This window comes from Amblyomma mixtum, chromosome 5 (assembly GCF_055824585.1).
Source record: "Amblyomma mixtum isolate Tamu chromosome 5, ASM5582458v1, whole genome shotgun sequence".
NCBI classification, from domain to species: domain Eukaryota; kingdom Metazoa; phylum Arthropoda; class Arachnida; order Ixodida; family Ixodidae; genus Amblyomma; species Amblyomma mixtum.
In genome coordinates, this window is record NC_143016.1 from 82,858,307 (window position 1) to 82,873,837 (window position 15,531).

The window sequence follows — 15,531 nt, forward strand, 5'->3', positions numbered from 1 at the left end:
GTTGTCCTGAAATCGCGGTTAATCCGCTTATTCGGTTCTTAATCCCCTTGCACCTGCAAGCCCCCAAGATGTCACGCACACAGATGCAAGGGGATTAAGCACGACGTCATGATAATCGGTCAACGCCATTGGTCGAGGGCATCCTTTGAGGGGTGTTCGCCGCTTATTTCTTGAGTTGTATCGGTCTACAACGTCATCCCTTAGCTGCCACACTCCAAACACGAATACGCCTATGTGGGAGTAAAAGGGGAGTAAGCTGTTCTCTAGCGCACTCCATCTTATAAAAAGGAGTGCGCTAAAAGACACCTTGCTCCCTTTTTGTTCATTTCTGTTTAGAGTGCGGGAGCGTACACCACGTAACTCCAAGGGAGATGTTTTGAACTTGTAATTTTGAGAAAACTAGACTCTCCCGAGAGATACTGGGGGAACATGACGATTATCATGGCCGACTCTTCCTTCTCGCTGTAAATTTTGACCTATAATACGCTTCCAGTGCTTACACGTACCAACTATTTCCAACAGCCAATCAAAGCAATGGACTGAACATTAGAAATTCCCGCGGTGATTTTGAGTGTTCAGCGCCATGTGGCATATGGTAACATCCATGCGAAGTGGAAGCGAAGTGGAAGGTAGGAGATATATGCAGATAGGGACAGAGCGGCCCGCGCCGCAGTCTCCTACATTCTAAAACATGAATTAGCCTATTTAGGAATGAAAAGAAAGTAAGATTTCCTGTAGTGCGCCTTTTTAGGGGAAATCCATGCTGCCCAAACCCTGGGATAAATTTCTATAACTAAATATGCGCAATATTTACGGTTGACAACGGAAACCAATTCCCTCTTCGAAATATGCCAAGTTCTAGAAGTTATGATAATTTTAACCGGGGTTTCAATCGCCTCTATTTGCTAACCTCAAAACCTCTTGTTACACGTTTAAAAGCCTCCTCTCATTGCTAGCAGCATCAAGTTATTGTTTTTAAATTGGGATTTTCCTCTGCAGCCAAAAGTAAACATTCCATATAAGCACAGTACTCCGCGACTTTGGCCGCATACCCTGCCATTCAAAGGGAGTGCTCTAGAGGACAGCTTACTCTCTTTTTACACCCTTGCAGGTTTATTCATGTTTAGAGTGCATATAGTTTCTGTATATAGCAGCACGAGATGACGATTCGCTGAGCGGTTCGTTTTCGCGCGTTATTTGAACCTGTTACACAGGTGTAGAACTGGCGCCTTGATGACAAAGCAGTAACTCTCACCTTGCGTACTCCCATTCTTTCTTTTGTTCACTCGACCGTAGGCTCGTTCGTTCGCCGCCGCCCCTCCGTCTAGGAAGGAAAACTCAGGAGAGGCCCACACTATCCGAGCCGCACACCAAAAAGTGTGCAGGAAATCACGCGCTTTCACAAGGACTTCTGGGAGTCTTTGGCCGATGGCGCAGCCAATAGTAACGCTGGGCGCAACGGCGTCGTCTGCTGCAATGCCTGCTGCGCATGCGCAAGCGCTCCGAGATGGCTGCCAAGTAGGGAGGGGGGGAGCAGAGGGGAGCCGGCTTCAAAAATGTGACGTAATCGCCTCTCCTGAGTTCTTTCCTCCCTCCATGATATGCTCCCACAGGCCGCCTCTGCGCGCCCCGTCTAGTGCTCGCGCTCCAAAAAAGCAAAAAGAAATGCTTACCGCCCGTGTACGACATGGTTGCGCTCAAAAGTGTGCGGCTCACCTAACGCCAAGAAACAAGCGCCCGGCGACAGCACTCGGTTTCTATGGCAACGAGATAGTTCATGTAGGTCTTTGTTTTCGCCTTCGAGGCTTCACCGCTCGGCTGATAGAAGACGGTGTAATCGCAGGCCCGGTTTGGAGGGGAGTGAGCGGTACTTTACCTGACCGCTGACGTCCAGTGCGTTTCGCATTTTCGCATCTATATATCTTACGTCTTGGACCGCTGACATACGACAGGTGCGGCCAAGGTAATTTATTACGGCTGTATTGAAACAACGGCTATAACGAAAAAATCGTAGGCCCGCTTCGACTTCGCTATAACGAGGTATAACTGTACTACTACCAAGATTTAGCCATGACTAAGCGAGTGTCGGCAGATTCTCCGCTGAAACCATGCACAGAAGCGATCGCAAGTCACGTTCCCGCAAGGATTTCTGTTATTGGCTATAGTCTCGTGTGCCGCCGCTGGGATATGTGCGAAATTATTTGGAAGCCCGGGACTGAGCGACGAGTGCGAAATTGGCGCTTTTCTTGTTGTTGTTGTTGTTAGCCTTTCAAAAAAATGGCGAATACCCACACTGGGGAATCAGCCAAGAATCGGGAGGCAGAGGGTGTTATTCACCTGTGCATAATAAAGGCAAAAAAAAAACAAAACAAAACAAAACACGCGGGAGAGCAACACCGGTGAATTCTACCTCAAGGAGTGCAGGGACAAGAGTTAAGAGTTTGGATGAAAAAGAGAGAGAGAGAAAAAAAGGAAGAATTTATTAATAGAAAAGAAAATATTGTAACATTTATCAATGCAGTCGATGACATTCCAGCAAGAAATTGTGAACAGCTGCACAAATAGACCTGTGGCTGAACCCAAGTGTGGTGGTTCCAAATGATCAAGAGCGGGCTGCTCAAACTAAGGCCAATATGCTGCAAGGGCTCATCCTCTTCTCAACGAGGTGAAACGGCGACAATGAAGACAAAAATAATCGATATATTCAGGCTCACTGCAAAATGCACAGAGGGGAGATAGCGCCAAACTAGACCTGTGTAGATAGAACTTTAGAGGAGGGATACGGCAGCGCAACCTCGTCAGAGATACTTCAAGCTGTCGATATGGACAAACTTTCTTGCTCCAGAAATACCGCAGATGTTGATATTCCGCCGATGTTAAAAGTGCTGTGTCTTGCGCGCTTAATAACGCACGTCGCCGAAACCCAGGTGCTGTGATATACGCTGTAGCCAGGATGATAGGAAACATGAGCCGCCTAGGGAAGCCTTTGCGCGGTTATCAGCGATCTCATTTACTCTCACGCTGCTGTGACATTAAAGGCACAAGGCTCAAATGCGAAGAAAGCAGGGGGAAAAAAAAGTGCTTAAAGTGGGACAGTCAATATGCGATGGGAGGGACGAACACAAAGATAAAGCATCGGTAATGACTGTCACTGCAGAAATAGAAGGGCCTAGCTTGCGTAGAGCAAGTAGTACTACTACCAGAAACTCTGCTTGAAAAAAAGGTATGAAATCCAGAAGGCGCAGTGAAAAGGACCAGTCTAAATGCGGACAGAAAATTCCCACTCCTGCCTTTTCATTGCATTGCAAGGCGTCGGTTGCTATTGCAATATTTGTAGATATAGATTAAATGATCTTCTAATTGTCCATTTAGAATACGGGGTGGTAAAAGTTCTGCATTTTGGGGGGAAATGTCGAAAACATTGCGGACAGAGGACCCACAGCTTAACCCTGGAAAGATGTTGTAAATTTGCCCGTTTAAAGTCTCAAGTAGTCTTTGCACAAGCACAACCTGTGGGGCATGAAAACGAGGCTAGTGAGCACCAAAAAAGGTCGGCTGCCAACAGAAAATACTTTGCGAACGGTGAAAATGTGATTCATAGATTCTGAGGTAAGTCTGCATATTTAGAAAGTGAAATCGAGATAAGAGAGGGGGAATACGGGCTTCAAGGTACAGCACATTGATAACCACAAATTTGGGGGATGCCAAGGCACATCCAAAGCTCTTCCCTCTCCAAAAGGATGAGAGGACGAAGTTTGTGTGTAGCCGAGCCTGAAAACAACACAAAGCCCAATTCTAAAATGGGCCTGACATACATTATGTAAATCATTAGCAGCACATCCCTGCGCATACCGTACCGGTGACTGCACAACCTACGTGACATGCCCACGGCACGAGCCCCTTTCACTGCGACATGGTAAATGTGAGGCCGCCAGGTGAGTTTGTCGTCAATGACGCCTAGGTACTTTTGCCGAGGCGGGGGATACTACGCAGCTGCCGCTTTCACTTCTTTTCCCCATCCGAGAGAAGATGGTGCACAAAAGTTTTATAGCGAAAGCTCTACTCCTCCCGTGCAAGGCTGAAGGTCATGTGGCTATGAAATTTGACCTTCAAACCAGAAGGAGCGGATGGATGGATGGATGGATGGATGGATGGATGGATGGATGGATGGATGGATGGATGGATGGATGGATGGATGGATGGATGGATGGATGGATGGATGGATGGATGGATGGATGGATGGATGGATGGAAAAAACTTTATTGTAAATAAATTGGTGTTCGTGACCCTTACGGGTCACTGGGCGCCGTGGTCGATCCTTGGTCCAGGAGGCTCGGCTCTGACGTCATGCCACGTGACTCGTCACGCCTCGCCACAGCTACGCGCGTTTAGCCGAGGGCGCTCGCTCACCTCGCAACTATCGAATCACGTGACTCGCTCCGCTTCGCCACTGCTGCGTATACGGGTGCTCACAGCACACTCGCAACTGTCAAAAATCGCGAGACGCGCCGTTCCCTATATAAAAGCGTGTGCTTACCTTCACATAAAGCCATAGATGAGCAACGTGTCGGAACTAGTGCTTCGACGATGTATCGTCGCTGTCAAGCGGAATCTGATGATCTTTACGATACGGAATGGCGTCAGATTGGATTGGCAAAAGAGAGAGCAAGACAACGTGCCCGATTACAAGCTGGAACGGAAGAGGAGCACGAAACTAGGCTTGAGAAGAAACGGGAAAGTGAGCGTGCTAGACGAGAGCGGAAACGAGCAGCCGAGGCTGCTCGTGCGTCTACTTTGAGCAGGGCACCAACCATCCATGAGAGCGTTTCGCCGATGGTTAGCGAAGAGCCAAGCCGGAGGCTCTCCGACCATACGATTCGTCTGGTACAGTGTGTAAATACAATGAATCGATATACAATAAAGTTTAACAGAGCTTTCGCTCATCTTATTACGTTCAGCCGGATTGAACCACAGCTAATTATTTTTTTTCATGATTGGTTACACTCTTCACTGCGCAACATTAGTGTTAAGCAGTGAAACCAGCTTCGGGTAGCAGTTGGTACGTACGGAATCTGGGTGTGGGTGGTGGTTATGAAAAACGTTAATTCGCAGTGCCTCTAGACCGGGGCAGTATGAATTTGAATAGCCTCCCAGATATGTAGGCGTGCAGTATGTTTTTCACGCCAGTCATCGAAGGGAAATATATAGTTTCGAAGTGACTTTAAACGAACTGCCGTGCAGGGAAAATTGACCAGTGGCTGATAGAGAAAACACGAAGTATAAGGGAAACAATACGGCGAAATGGCCAATTGCAGTCTAGTGAATATGATAAAAAAGCACGTTGACACGAGACACAAGAATAGGGGACGCAGCACTTTCTTCTACATTGAGCCCTTTTATGTGTGACACTTTTCACTCGCATTCCAATACTCTATTTTTTCATCACGTTCTAGACTCTGCACCAGATAGCCTAACTGATGTTTCCAAATTCTAGCAGAACCGAGTATCCCGTGTCGTAGATCCCTTTGAGGTAAACTAGACCACAGCGAAGTGTCATTTAACGTGGTATTTAGGAGGCAGTTTTTGCTATACTAATTAAGGCGGCTAGCAAACAGTTAAAAAAATGGCATTAGGTGTATAGCACCGCAGAGTAAAACTCCAACGGCATTTATGGTGTGGCTTGGTTGGTGTCGACACGGTATTCATGGCAGTTAAAATTTCCGAATAATTTTGCACGGTCATCTAAAAATTAGAGACCTATTAAACATGAAATCTAATCGGCTAAGATTTATTTTATTTTCGTTATTCAAAAGAGAAAAAGAAGCAGCCAGCTTGAAAAGGTCATCATTGGTTCATTTTGTTTACCTCCATAAGTAACTAATTAATTCGCATCCCTTAATTCTGAAGCGTAAAATGAATACACGCCCATTCGCAAGGTACTAAACTGTAACAAAAATTGCATGGACCTAGGAAAGTCGCAAAATTATTGCGGAAAAAATAAAAAACGTAGCATATCTTTATTTTTATCTTTCAGAGCTTGCTAATGATAAATTTCACCAGACTGAGGTGGGGTGGCTAGTCTCGCGTTTCTATTGTTAGCGCAACCGGCTGAAGTGTCTCTAGCCTCCATTCTTGTCTGTAACATCCATCTTATCACCTGTCTTCGAAGGTGTCAAGAATACGCCTCTTGCAACAGTGCGCCAACGCGCTCATCTGTCATTCAAGAAAACGCGGGGTGTCCGACAGTCTCGAACACCAAGTGGACAGCAAGCGTCACCTAACGCCATTGTGACAAATCACACTAAAAGGTGTGATGTTGGCGGCGGCACCTGGCGAATATGGCAGTAACTGCAACCATGCGGTAGCGCTGGCGCTGGCCCCGTCGTACTATGCTGCCTACCTGACATGACGTTTTACATATCCGTGTGTGGGCTTGTTAGTGCAGTCTCCGACCCGCAATGGCTGGTTCCACTGTTCCTGAAGGGTGATAACGAGCTTGTGAATCTTGACAAATCCACGTGCTTTAAGGCTGCACCGTCCTGCGGCTGTATGAACCTACCCGCAGCTCCGGCAGCGATGCGGTCTCGTTGCTAAAATGTCAGCGAAGGAAGCCCTCGAAGCCCTATGGAGTGCCTACCAAATCAAGGTAGCAATGTTTACAGTTCCTTTACTCTACACTAAACACTGTACGAGAGCGCTTCAGGGTACACTTGAGCAGACGCCAGCGATTTTGGCTGGGCTGTTGTGAGCTGTTTTCAGAGCAATCGGCTTTGAGATACCTTTGCGACTCCACCTGTTCTGTTTTGTTTTCGTGACTGCCGCACCGGAATGTTACACTTCCTCCAGGCAACTTACGCAATCTGGAAGCGCTCTGTTAAACAAACGTGAACTGCGTCACGGTAACAAGAATAAACTGAAGTAGCCCCGTAAGTCGTAATATTTTAGACTGATTTCGTGCATTAGAATTGCTGATCAAGTGGGTGGGTGCCAACGATCCTTGAACGCAGACATTTTAACCGGCTGTAGCTGGAGGTGCTGAGATCGAAGATCATGTCTTGGACAGTAATCGCCTGGAACGTATCGTGTACCCGCATCTGAAACCGTACTTGTAATACATGTGAAAGCCTTCCTTATTTCACGCTGTCTTGAAAGACTGGCTGTACCGCTCCCCTCACCCGACGATCTCATGTTCCGCAGCGGAATTCCACCACACTGTCGGAGTACATGGTGGAGTTTCGACGTCAGTACGGAGACTGCTTGAAGACAGATTTCCCAGCTAACCCAAGCAGGTAACGACCTGTGCGTTTTTCTGAAGCCCTAAAGCTCTGTCCCGTTTCGCATGCCCAACAAAGCCATAATTGGGACAAGCACTTTTGATCTCTCCGCCGAAGCAAAAGATCTTTGTTAAAAGCAATCGTATACCTTTCATTATTAGGAGTGTTTGGTTTCTGCCAAATCACATAGCCTTGCATGCATTGCACTGCTCTACCTATGCGGTTGTGGCGAAAACCACCTTTGCGTTTTTGCTTGGTGCTTTGCTGCGATAGAGGCTCTTAAAAGGCTATCTAAGTGAGCTGTTGGCTTGACAACACATGAGTAATTGTGGACTCAACGCCATCTTGATAACAGAGTGTTCCACAAGCTCTACAGCTTTGAGGTATCTTGCTTTCTCTTTTCTTGCACACAACCTTATAGGGCATGCTGGTATGATTTTGTATCTCCATGACAATGAACTGTTGCTGATTTAACGCTTACTGTGAAAAGTCCATGTATTCGTTATGCTACCAATTTTATTACAAGGCCTCAAGTGTCTGTGAACTCTGAATGCCCATATGCGTCTTAGAGCTCTTTCTAAAGGCCTGTTATAAAAAGCTATCTTTTGTGTATTTTTCATTAAATGTTGCTGCACAGCTGGTTTTTCAGTGAGTGCTGCTATGCAAACTTGAAAACAAATGAAACATATGAATTGAGATTTCAGAGCACTCTTTTTATGCATGTTATTGGCATAAAATTCCTGAGGTGAAACACCTGAGGGAAGGAAATGTATGCAGATGCTGTGGTGCATGGCACATTTCTTTGCTTTTAATGCTTGATATTGTGCAGTCATTGGTTTGTTTCCAGGCCCCTGTTCTTGCTCATTCTTCACCATAATTTCACCGTTTTCATTGTTGAATATCTGTGTGCCATCTTGGGTCATAATGATCACATTTTGTGTCACCTTGATTTCTCAAAGGTCCGCTACAAGCCCTCACTTGATAGACCTGCCTGAAGGATTCCTTCAAGTGGTGGAGTCGTACCTGAGGGAGTGTAGCGATGACTGCAACACGGGTGTCACTGTTGAAACGGTACAGAAAGCCGTCGTGGCTGTTCAAGTGCTCAGCATACTGTCACGGTATGCATTATTTCCCCTTTTATGTCACTTGCTTCCTGTACATAACACTAGTGAAGTGGATAAATTTATCTGAATGCCACCTGACTCCATTGTTATCAGAGGTTTTGCTATCAATTTTCCAGGTCAGGAAACTCGTGAAGGAGAATCATGGTTTACTGAAGTTTATTTGTCTTTGCCTTCTCCTAACAGTTTCCGTTTTGAAATCATGTGGTAATATCAAGTGCAGCAGTATTTTTGTAGTGCTTGGCCTTTTTACTCTGGTTACGTTCAGCCCTTGAAAATCAGGTGCTATCTGTTAGTTATCAAAGACTGCCACTTAACCTAAAACTTTGCATGTTTCTGCTTACCTTGCATTAGTAACTTATTCGTGTTGTCCAGTTGTCTAGCCAGTCATTTGTGCAGGGTCTACAGCTTCAACAGTCCTCCTGTTTTTTTTCTTCTTCTCATAGCAACTTCAGCAACATTCCATTTGTTTCAACTAGCGAAGCAGTGCCTCTTGTTATTGTGATTTCATCAGCTGTTGCCAACCAGGTAGGGTACTCATATCTTTTTTTCCAGAACAGTTGTAACCGGTGTTGCACAAGTTGCCTTTTACTCCATTTTGTTCTCTTCAGTACACTCAACACTCAAAAGATGCAAATGACCAGAACACAACTGGCTTCCTCCTCTCCGTGCTCATCTTTCTCGAAGTTCTATATGACCCACATCTCATCTGGCAGAAGATGTGCGCCAAGTAAGTTCAAGCTCCCAATTGTGTGGGTAGCCGTGTAGCTGGATAGTGTTTTCTACACACGCGTTCATTTCCTTACTGAATAAACTTGCTAAATTATGTTATAAAGGCACACTCTAAGTTTGATGTTGTGAGAGAAGAGTAGGGACTGGGGCTTGTCACTGTTGGAAGACATTTATTTCAATGCTGAAATTTTTTTTTCGTATTGGTCATGCTTTGTCTTAAACACTTGAAGCTTTCAGGCGTACTGCCTGTTAGAGAAGTGGTGAATATTTTTTCAGTGAACGATGACCACTAAAACTTTTGTGGAACACTGTTTTTTGGATGTGGAACGTTACCTGAGGCACTGCAGTTTTTGACACCTGGCCAGCATAATGTATTTAATGGGCCAGCTCTTGTGCCATTTATGCTTATAAATGACTTCTGCAAGAAAGCTAGAATGATGTAGCAGTCTAGGAAGACAGATATACAAAAAGGAAAGCAATAGAAATGAAAGAAATGCGCTAGCACAGTTGTGAAGTGTCATGACATTGGGAGCTGCATGATGTCATTGACTCGCCCATGCAAAGAATTTCGAACGAGGATTAACATTATTATTAGTGGTACATTTAAATAGTGCCCTTTTATCCTGCATGTCTTGGTATTATAGGCTGATCCGGTCCCACCGTTCACATCATGTTTCCACTTCAGAATAGCCAGATGATCTGTTTAATGCCTGCAAAGCTATAATGAGCAAATGTAGTTTGGTTTTTGTAATAACAAACACATACATTTCTTTCAGGGTGCCCTTGGAGTCAACGAAATATAAAGTTAGCCCATCGCATCTTCATCTTGAAGTGATCCCATTTTTCTATGGTGAGCTTTTATATGCCATTTAAAACATTTTGTATAATTTATATCAAATGAAAATATACATTTCATGTGAATGCTCACTTTTAAAGTAAAAATTGTTTTGTATAACAAAGAAGGATTGAATATTGTAGCATTTGGAATTGGCTCATTGTGACATTATACTTAAATGCCAACCAGATTTCTATTTGGTGCTGGTGAAAAGGAGAGTTGTTCTGTTGTTACAGGTGATATGAATGGATAGTGAAGTACCGTTCTGCGAGGTTGTTATAATAATTATGAACTGTGGTTTGCATATTGCAAGGAATTGGACAAGAACCTTTTTTAGACTTGTTTGACTTTCACTTTAGCGCTACTTGCGCATAGCACAGATACAGGCAACGGCCGCTTCTTGTTGCGATCTGAGTTGTTCTGTGCGGGATGCTGTGCTTCTTCATGTATCATGAGAGGCTGGGCTTCTGTCATGAAAGGCTAGGCGTATTCCACTGAGACACACTCCTTTTATTATGTCACTTACTTCAATTTGTACTCATATGCAGCTTTTAATGAAGGGATGTGCTAGCTGTCAGTGTAACACAGAAATTTTGAGTTTGAGGGGGTCAACTTCCAGTATGATTGCAGAATATAATTATTCCACTTGCTTCTGTAGGGTGCGTACGGCTGATTCTACAAAATGGCAGGAAAGTTCAACCATTTACAAATCTTTCTCATACCTTCATTTGCTTAAGCTTGTTAGATTTGTTCGTATAGGTGTAACTAAAAAGAAGCACTGGTGACAGATCTGTCATGGCAATTGGGCTGTGGCATTGGCAGCAGGAATCATGGAAAGTGTGGTGGCAGCAACATGGTGTCCTTGTCCGGCTCTTGTGCTGGTATAATTACATAGGCAATTTATGCCTGTTCAGTGCATTTTTGCATCGTTGCACTTTTTCCTTCAAGTTACTTTAGCCCTTTAAGATAATCAGCCTCTACATTTTTTTTAATGTAAGTGCATCTAATGTTAGCAACAGCTTAAAACGCTTGCTTTGTGTAGCGTGTCATTAATATGTCCTACACAGTTGAAAGTAAAGTTGCAGTTACTCTGACCACGAGGCTGAACTAAAATTAGCTGTGGTTGTTTTTTCTTCTGCTTTTCTAATCAATTAGCTTTAAGCGATAACATATTCAGTAATATTCTAAATTGATCAACACCACAAAATAAATAAATTAATTAAAAATCCCCTGTGCCCCTTGGTTTCTGTGGCTGTTGGCTTCTTTCTAATCAAAACTAGGTAACTATATTATTAGCAGTCATGCTCCCTTTCTTTTTTTTCTTCCACAGGGAATAGAATTCAGTGTTGAATATTTTTTGAGCTAGGCTGCTTCTTTGTTGGGGATGCTGCAATATTGTGCGGATTGAATGATGATGCTTTCTTTGTTCTCTTGTTCTCCTAGATTGCCTCTCCTCAAAGCCCTGCTTTTTACCTGCCTCAATACAGATGAAGCTCATTCATGTTTTTGGTGCGATTATTTGTGGAGCGCAGGTGAGTGTCCTTGTGTAACTAACTTTTGTGATACAAACAAATGCTACTTACGCCGTCAAAAAGCACATTTGCTGACAAGCTTTCACATCACTTTAAACTTCACTTTTGCAGATGGTGGACGTAAGTGTTTGACAAGGAAGTTCACTACTGCTTTGGTTTGACTTCCTATTGATACAGCAGTGAGGGCAAAGCTTAACCTAATCGAGCACCTTTGCATTCCTTTATTGGTCTTGACCTAGAGTGAGTAAGCATTATGCTCTGCATAGTGAGCAGAACGAGTTTTACTGAGTTTTTACTCAAGACATATATAGCGTATTTATTTGCGTGTCACCTGTCGAGGTTTTGTGTAAGTGAATAGGCACATTTACGCACATACATGCATTCTTTTTGCTGCAACAGTATTTATACTTCACTGTAGCGTTGTGTAAATGTGCTTGTGAATAAAATAATGAGGCTACATCATTTGTTTACTAACTAATATAGATTGGCTTAACACTTGAATTTGCTACACATACACACAAACTATGATAAAAAGCTATGAAGCGTCAATGTCTCATGGTGTAGTCACTGTGAAGATCAGTCGTAATGTTTGTTGCCTGTCGTCAACAGTTAAAGTCACTGCATTGATAAATGATCATGATCATTCATGATCATTTAATTGCTAGTTAGTCAACATCAAAGCGATTGCACCAACATCTTTTCAAATGTCACTTCTGCAGATTGCACGAGCTCTCTTATCACCTTTCTTTAGTCAAGTGGGACACCCTGTGTTTGTGCATATGTACACGTTTGTATGTTGAACAGGGTTCTCATTCTACAAACTTTTCGTTTCTCTCGTTATTGTGCTTTCACGTGCTTGCTGTGGACAGTATGGCATAGGCTTATGATCAGTTTAATTTCGTCGGTTACAGAGCTGTGTGCACATAATTTGTTTGAATGTTGGACTGCTTTGTCAGAAGACCAGGCTGACAGCCCATGTGTGTCTGATCTATTGCTGTGCCACTGGTTACTTTATTGATGCAGCACAATGCTCAAGTGGCAATAAACCAGAACACAGTAGAAATCCTGTTTCACCGACTGCGTGAGCTGGAGTGCCCCCTGGAGGTGAAGATGACGGCGGTTCGGTGCATTCTCCAGGGTATCGTCACCCTCTGTGCCTCCCCGCCGGAAGCAGTGAGCACTTTTCCTATGTTTCTATTTCTGGTAAAATCCTTTTCAATTCAGGTGCTAAATTATAAAGCGGACGCCATCAAGTGAGATATGGGCATATTAGCTAGGTGCTACAAGGCACTCGATTTCTGGCTTACTAAGCTTAGTATGCTTGGAGAAAGTGTTTTGCAGACATAGCAGGGTGAATTTGAAAAACCAGAGCAATGCAATATATGTCTTTATCAGGGCCATCAAAATGGTGTGGAAATGGCAAAGAAGGTTGGCACAGAGTGTTGGTGTGGAGTATCGGCATGGAGTGTTGGCATGGAGTGTTGGGATGGAGTGTTGGCATGGAGTGTTGGCATGGAGTGTTGGCATGGAGTGTTGGCATGGATCGGTGGCATGGATCGGTGGCATGGATCGGTGGCATGGATCGGTGGCATGGATCGGTGGCGTGGATCGGTGGCGTGGATCGGTGGCGTGGAGCGGTGGCATGTAGCGTTGGCATGGAGCGGTGGCATGTAGCGTTGGCATGGAGCGGTGGCATGTAGCGTTGGCATGGAGCGTTGGCATGGAGCATTGGCATGGAGCATTGGCATGGAGCATTGGCATGGAGCATTGGCATGGAGCATTGGAATGGATCGGTGGCGTAAAGCGGTGGCATGGAGCATTGGCATGGATTGGTGGCATGGATCGGTGGCGTAAAGCGGTGGCATGGAGCGGTGGCATGGAGCGGTGGCATGGAGAGGTGGCATGGAGCATTGGCATGGATCGGTGGCGTAAAGCGGTGGCATGGAGCATTGGCATGGATTGGTGGCATGGATTGGTGGCGTAAAGCGGTGGCGTAAAGCGGTGGCATGGAGCGGTGGCATGGAGCGGTGGCATGGAGTGTTGGCATGGAGCATTGGCATGGATCGGTGGCGTAAAGCGGTGGCATGGAGCATTGGCATGGATTGGTGGCATGGATCGGTGGCGTAAAGCGGTGGCATGGAGCGGTGGCATGGAGCGGTGGCATGGAGTGGTGGCATGGAGTGGTGGCATGGAGCGGTGGCACGGAGCGGTGGCACGGAGTTTTGATATAGAGCTTTGGCATGGTGTGATGGCATAGAGTGGTGGCATAAAGTGGTGGCCCAGTGGTGACATAGAAGTGACAGGTTGTAAGTAGGAGTTGGACGCGATGCACTGTCAGTCCACTGTGGGCGTTCCAGTAGGAATTTGCATTGACCATGGATATGACGGAACCGAGTTTCTTCGTGCAGCTGTAGGTGGTGCTGGGCTGCCCTTAGAAAGATTTCATGCTTACATTAACTATCAGCTGCAGAATATAGTGACATTTTTTGCACTTTTTTGATTGTCCAATTATCTGATTGGAGATGAGTCCAACCATATGAGAACTAAAGATAATAAAAGTCATTAATCATCTTTTAATGTCAAAGGATCCATGGCTTGGTGTTTTCTGTTTTAATAGGTCTTTGTTGAGATCATTCCTTTCTCTCAGCCACACTTCAGGAGCATGCAGTGAAAATTGTTGCTGCAGCTGGTTTTATGTAATCTGAAATTTGAATAGTATAGCTAACTGGTTTTGTGCCTGTTGTGCTATTCTTTGGCAGTAAGGCTGTGAAAAGCAATAGTATAGTTCACTAGTTTTAATGATAGGGTACTGCTCAGTAAATATTCAAGTTTAGCAGCAATAAAGTGTTATGTTTAGTATAGCTGACACTTAGCTATGGACAGAAAAGCAATAAATACTGCTATACTTATTGGCAAAATCATGCTAAAGTTTACTGCTGCATATGGGACTGATTTGTGAATGCCTCATACAAATTAACATTTGCAGTAGATGGAACATAATGTAGCTGCTTCATTCTGTCATACATTACACTTTGTCACTTAAATGATGTTTCATGATTTTCTTTACACATTCTTGTTTGGCAACCAGAAAGTCTGAAATCTTTGCATGCACCGAATATGTTGTGCAGAAGAGTGCAGCGATTGAGATGTTTTGCACTTTGGTAATGGCGCAGAGAAAGGTGGACCTGAATGCATTCGTGCGTGAATACTTGGGGAACCTGTCAAAGCTGATGACAGAAGAAGAGAGGCCTACGCAAGTGGACACCGCTCAGTGGATGATGAGTAAGAGGCGATTTCAACATGCTGGGCCACTTCGTATGACTTGACATGAGGTAAAAAAAAAAACCTTACCTTTGTATTTTCTACCCATTGCAGGTGGTCTGCAAGAGCTCTTTTCATCGAACTGCACTTTGGCCTTAAAAAAGGTGTTTCACGACAACGAACTGGTTGAACGCCTCATTCGCTCTCTTCATGGAACCAAAGTATGATTTTCTGTCTATGGCTTGCTCATGTTGCTCTTTCTTTATTTTCTGCATTCAGGCTTGTTTCTGCTTCATAGAACAATTTCCTTTGAAAAAAAATTTAATTCAACCCTGCCGCGATGGCTCAGTGGTTACGGCGCTCGGCTGCTGACCCGCAAAACGCGGGTTCGATCCCGGCCGCGGTGGCTGAATTTCGATGAAGGCGAAATTCCAGAGGCCCGTGTACTGTGCGATGTCAGTGCACGTTAAAGAACCCCAGGTGGTCGAAATTTCCGAAGCCCTTCACTACGGCGTCCCTCATAGTCTTAGCTGCTTTGGGACGTTAAACCTCAATAAACCAAACCAAACCAAATTTAATTCAGATAGGTTTTCAGATGTCAGGTCATGCTTGGCTGCTGAATTCCTGATCACGTGGGCTTGTGAAAAAAATTTGTAATTATTCTTGAGTATGTGATACTTGAGTATGTGATACCCTTTAATATATATATTAAATTGATATTAATTTCGAACTGGTGTTATTTGATGACGTGCTTGATATAAACCTCAGTTGGGGTT

General features: G+C 44.5%; 1 protein-coding gene across 4 annotated transcripts in view; it reads left to right on the forward strand.

The window, feature by feature from the left end:
* The first annotated feature begins 6,361 nt into the window (after positions 1 to 6,361).
* The window catches only part of LOC149342839 (neurobeachin-like protein 1), a 91,137-nt gene continuing 81,967 nt past the window's right edge, over positions 6,362 to 15,531 (forward strand). For 2 of the 4 annotated variants that reach the window (XM_089545336.1, XM_089545338.1), the window contains exons 1-10: positions 6,362 to 6,646; positions 7,198 to 7,289; positions 8,234 to 8,392; positions 8,842 to 8,923; positions 9,007 to 9,125; positions 9,904 to 9,977; positions 11,406 to 11,494; positions 12,518 to 12,667; positions 14,668 to 14,776; positions 14,870 to 14,976. In XM_089545336.1, coding sequence (XP_089401462.1) covers positions 6,596 to 6,646; positions 7,198 to 7,289; positions 8,234 to 8,392; positions 8,842 to 8,923; positions 9,007 to 9,125; positions 9,904 to 9,977; positions 11,406 to 11,494; positions 12,518 to 12,667; positions 14,668 to 14,776; positions 14,870 to 14,976 — 1,032 coding nt within the window. In that variant the 5' untranslated portion in view covers positions 6,362 to 6,595. The remainder of the gene's footprint in view (positions 6,647 to 7,197; positions 7,290 to 8,233; positions 8,393 to 8,841; positions 8,924 to 9,006; positions 9,126 to 9,903; positions 9,978 to 11,405; positions 11,495 to 12,517; positions 12,668 to 14,667; positions 14,777 to 14,869; positions 14,977 to 15,531) is intronic. The other 2 variants (XM_089545337.1, XM_089545339.1) reach the window with 2 other exon arrangements.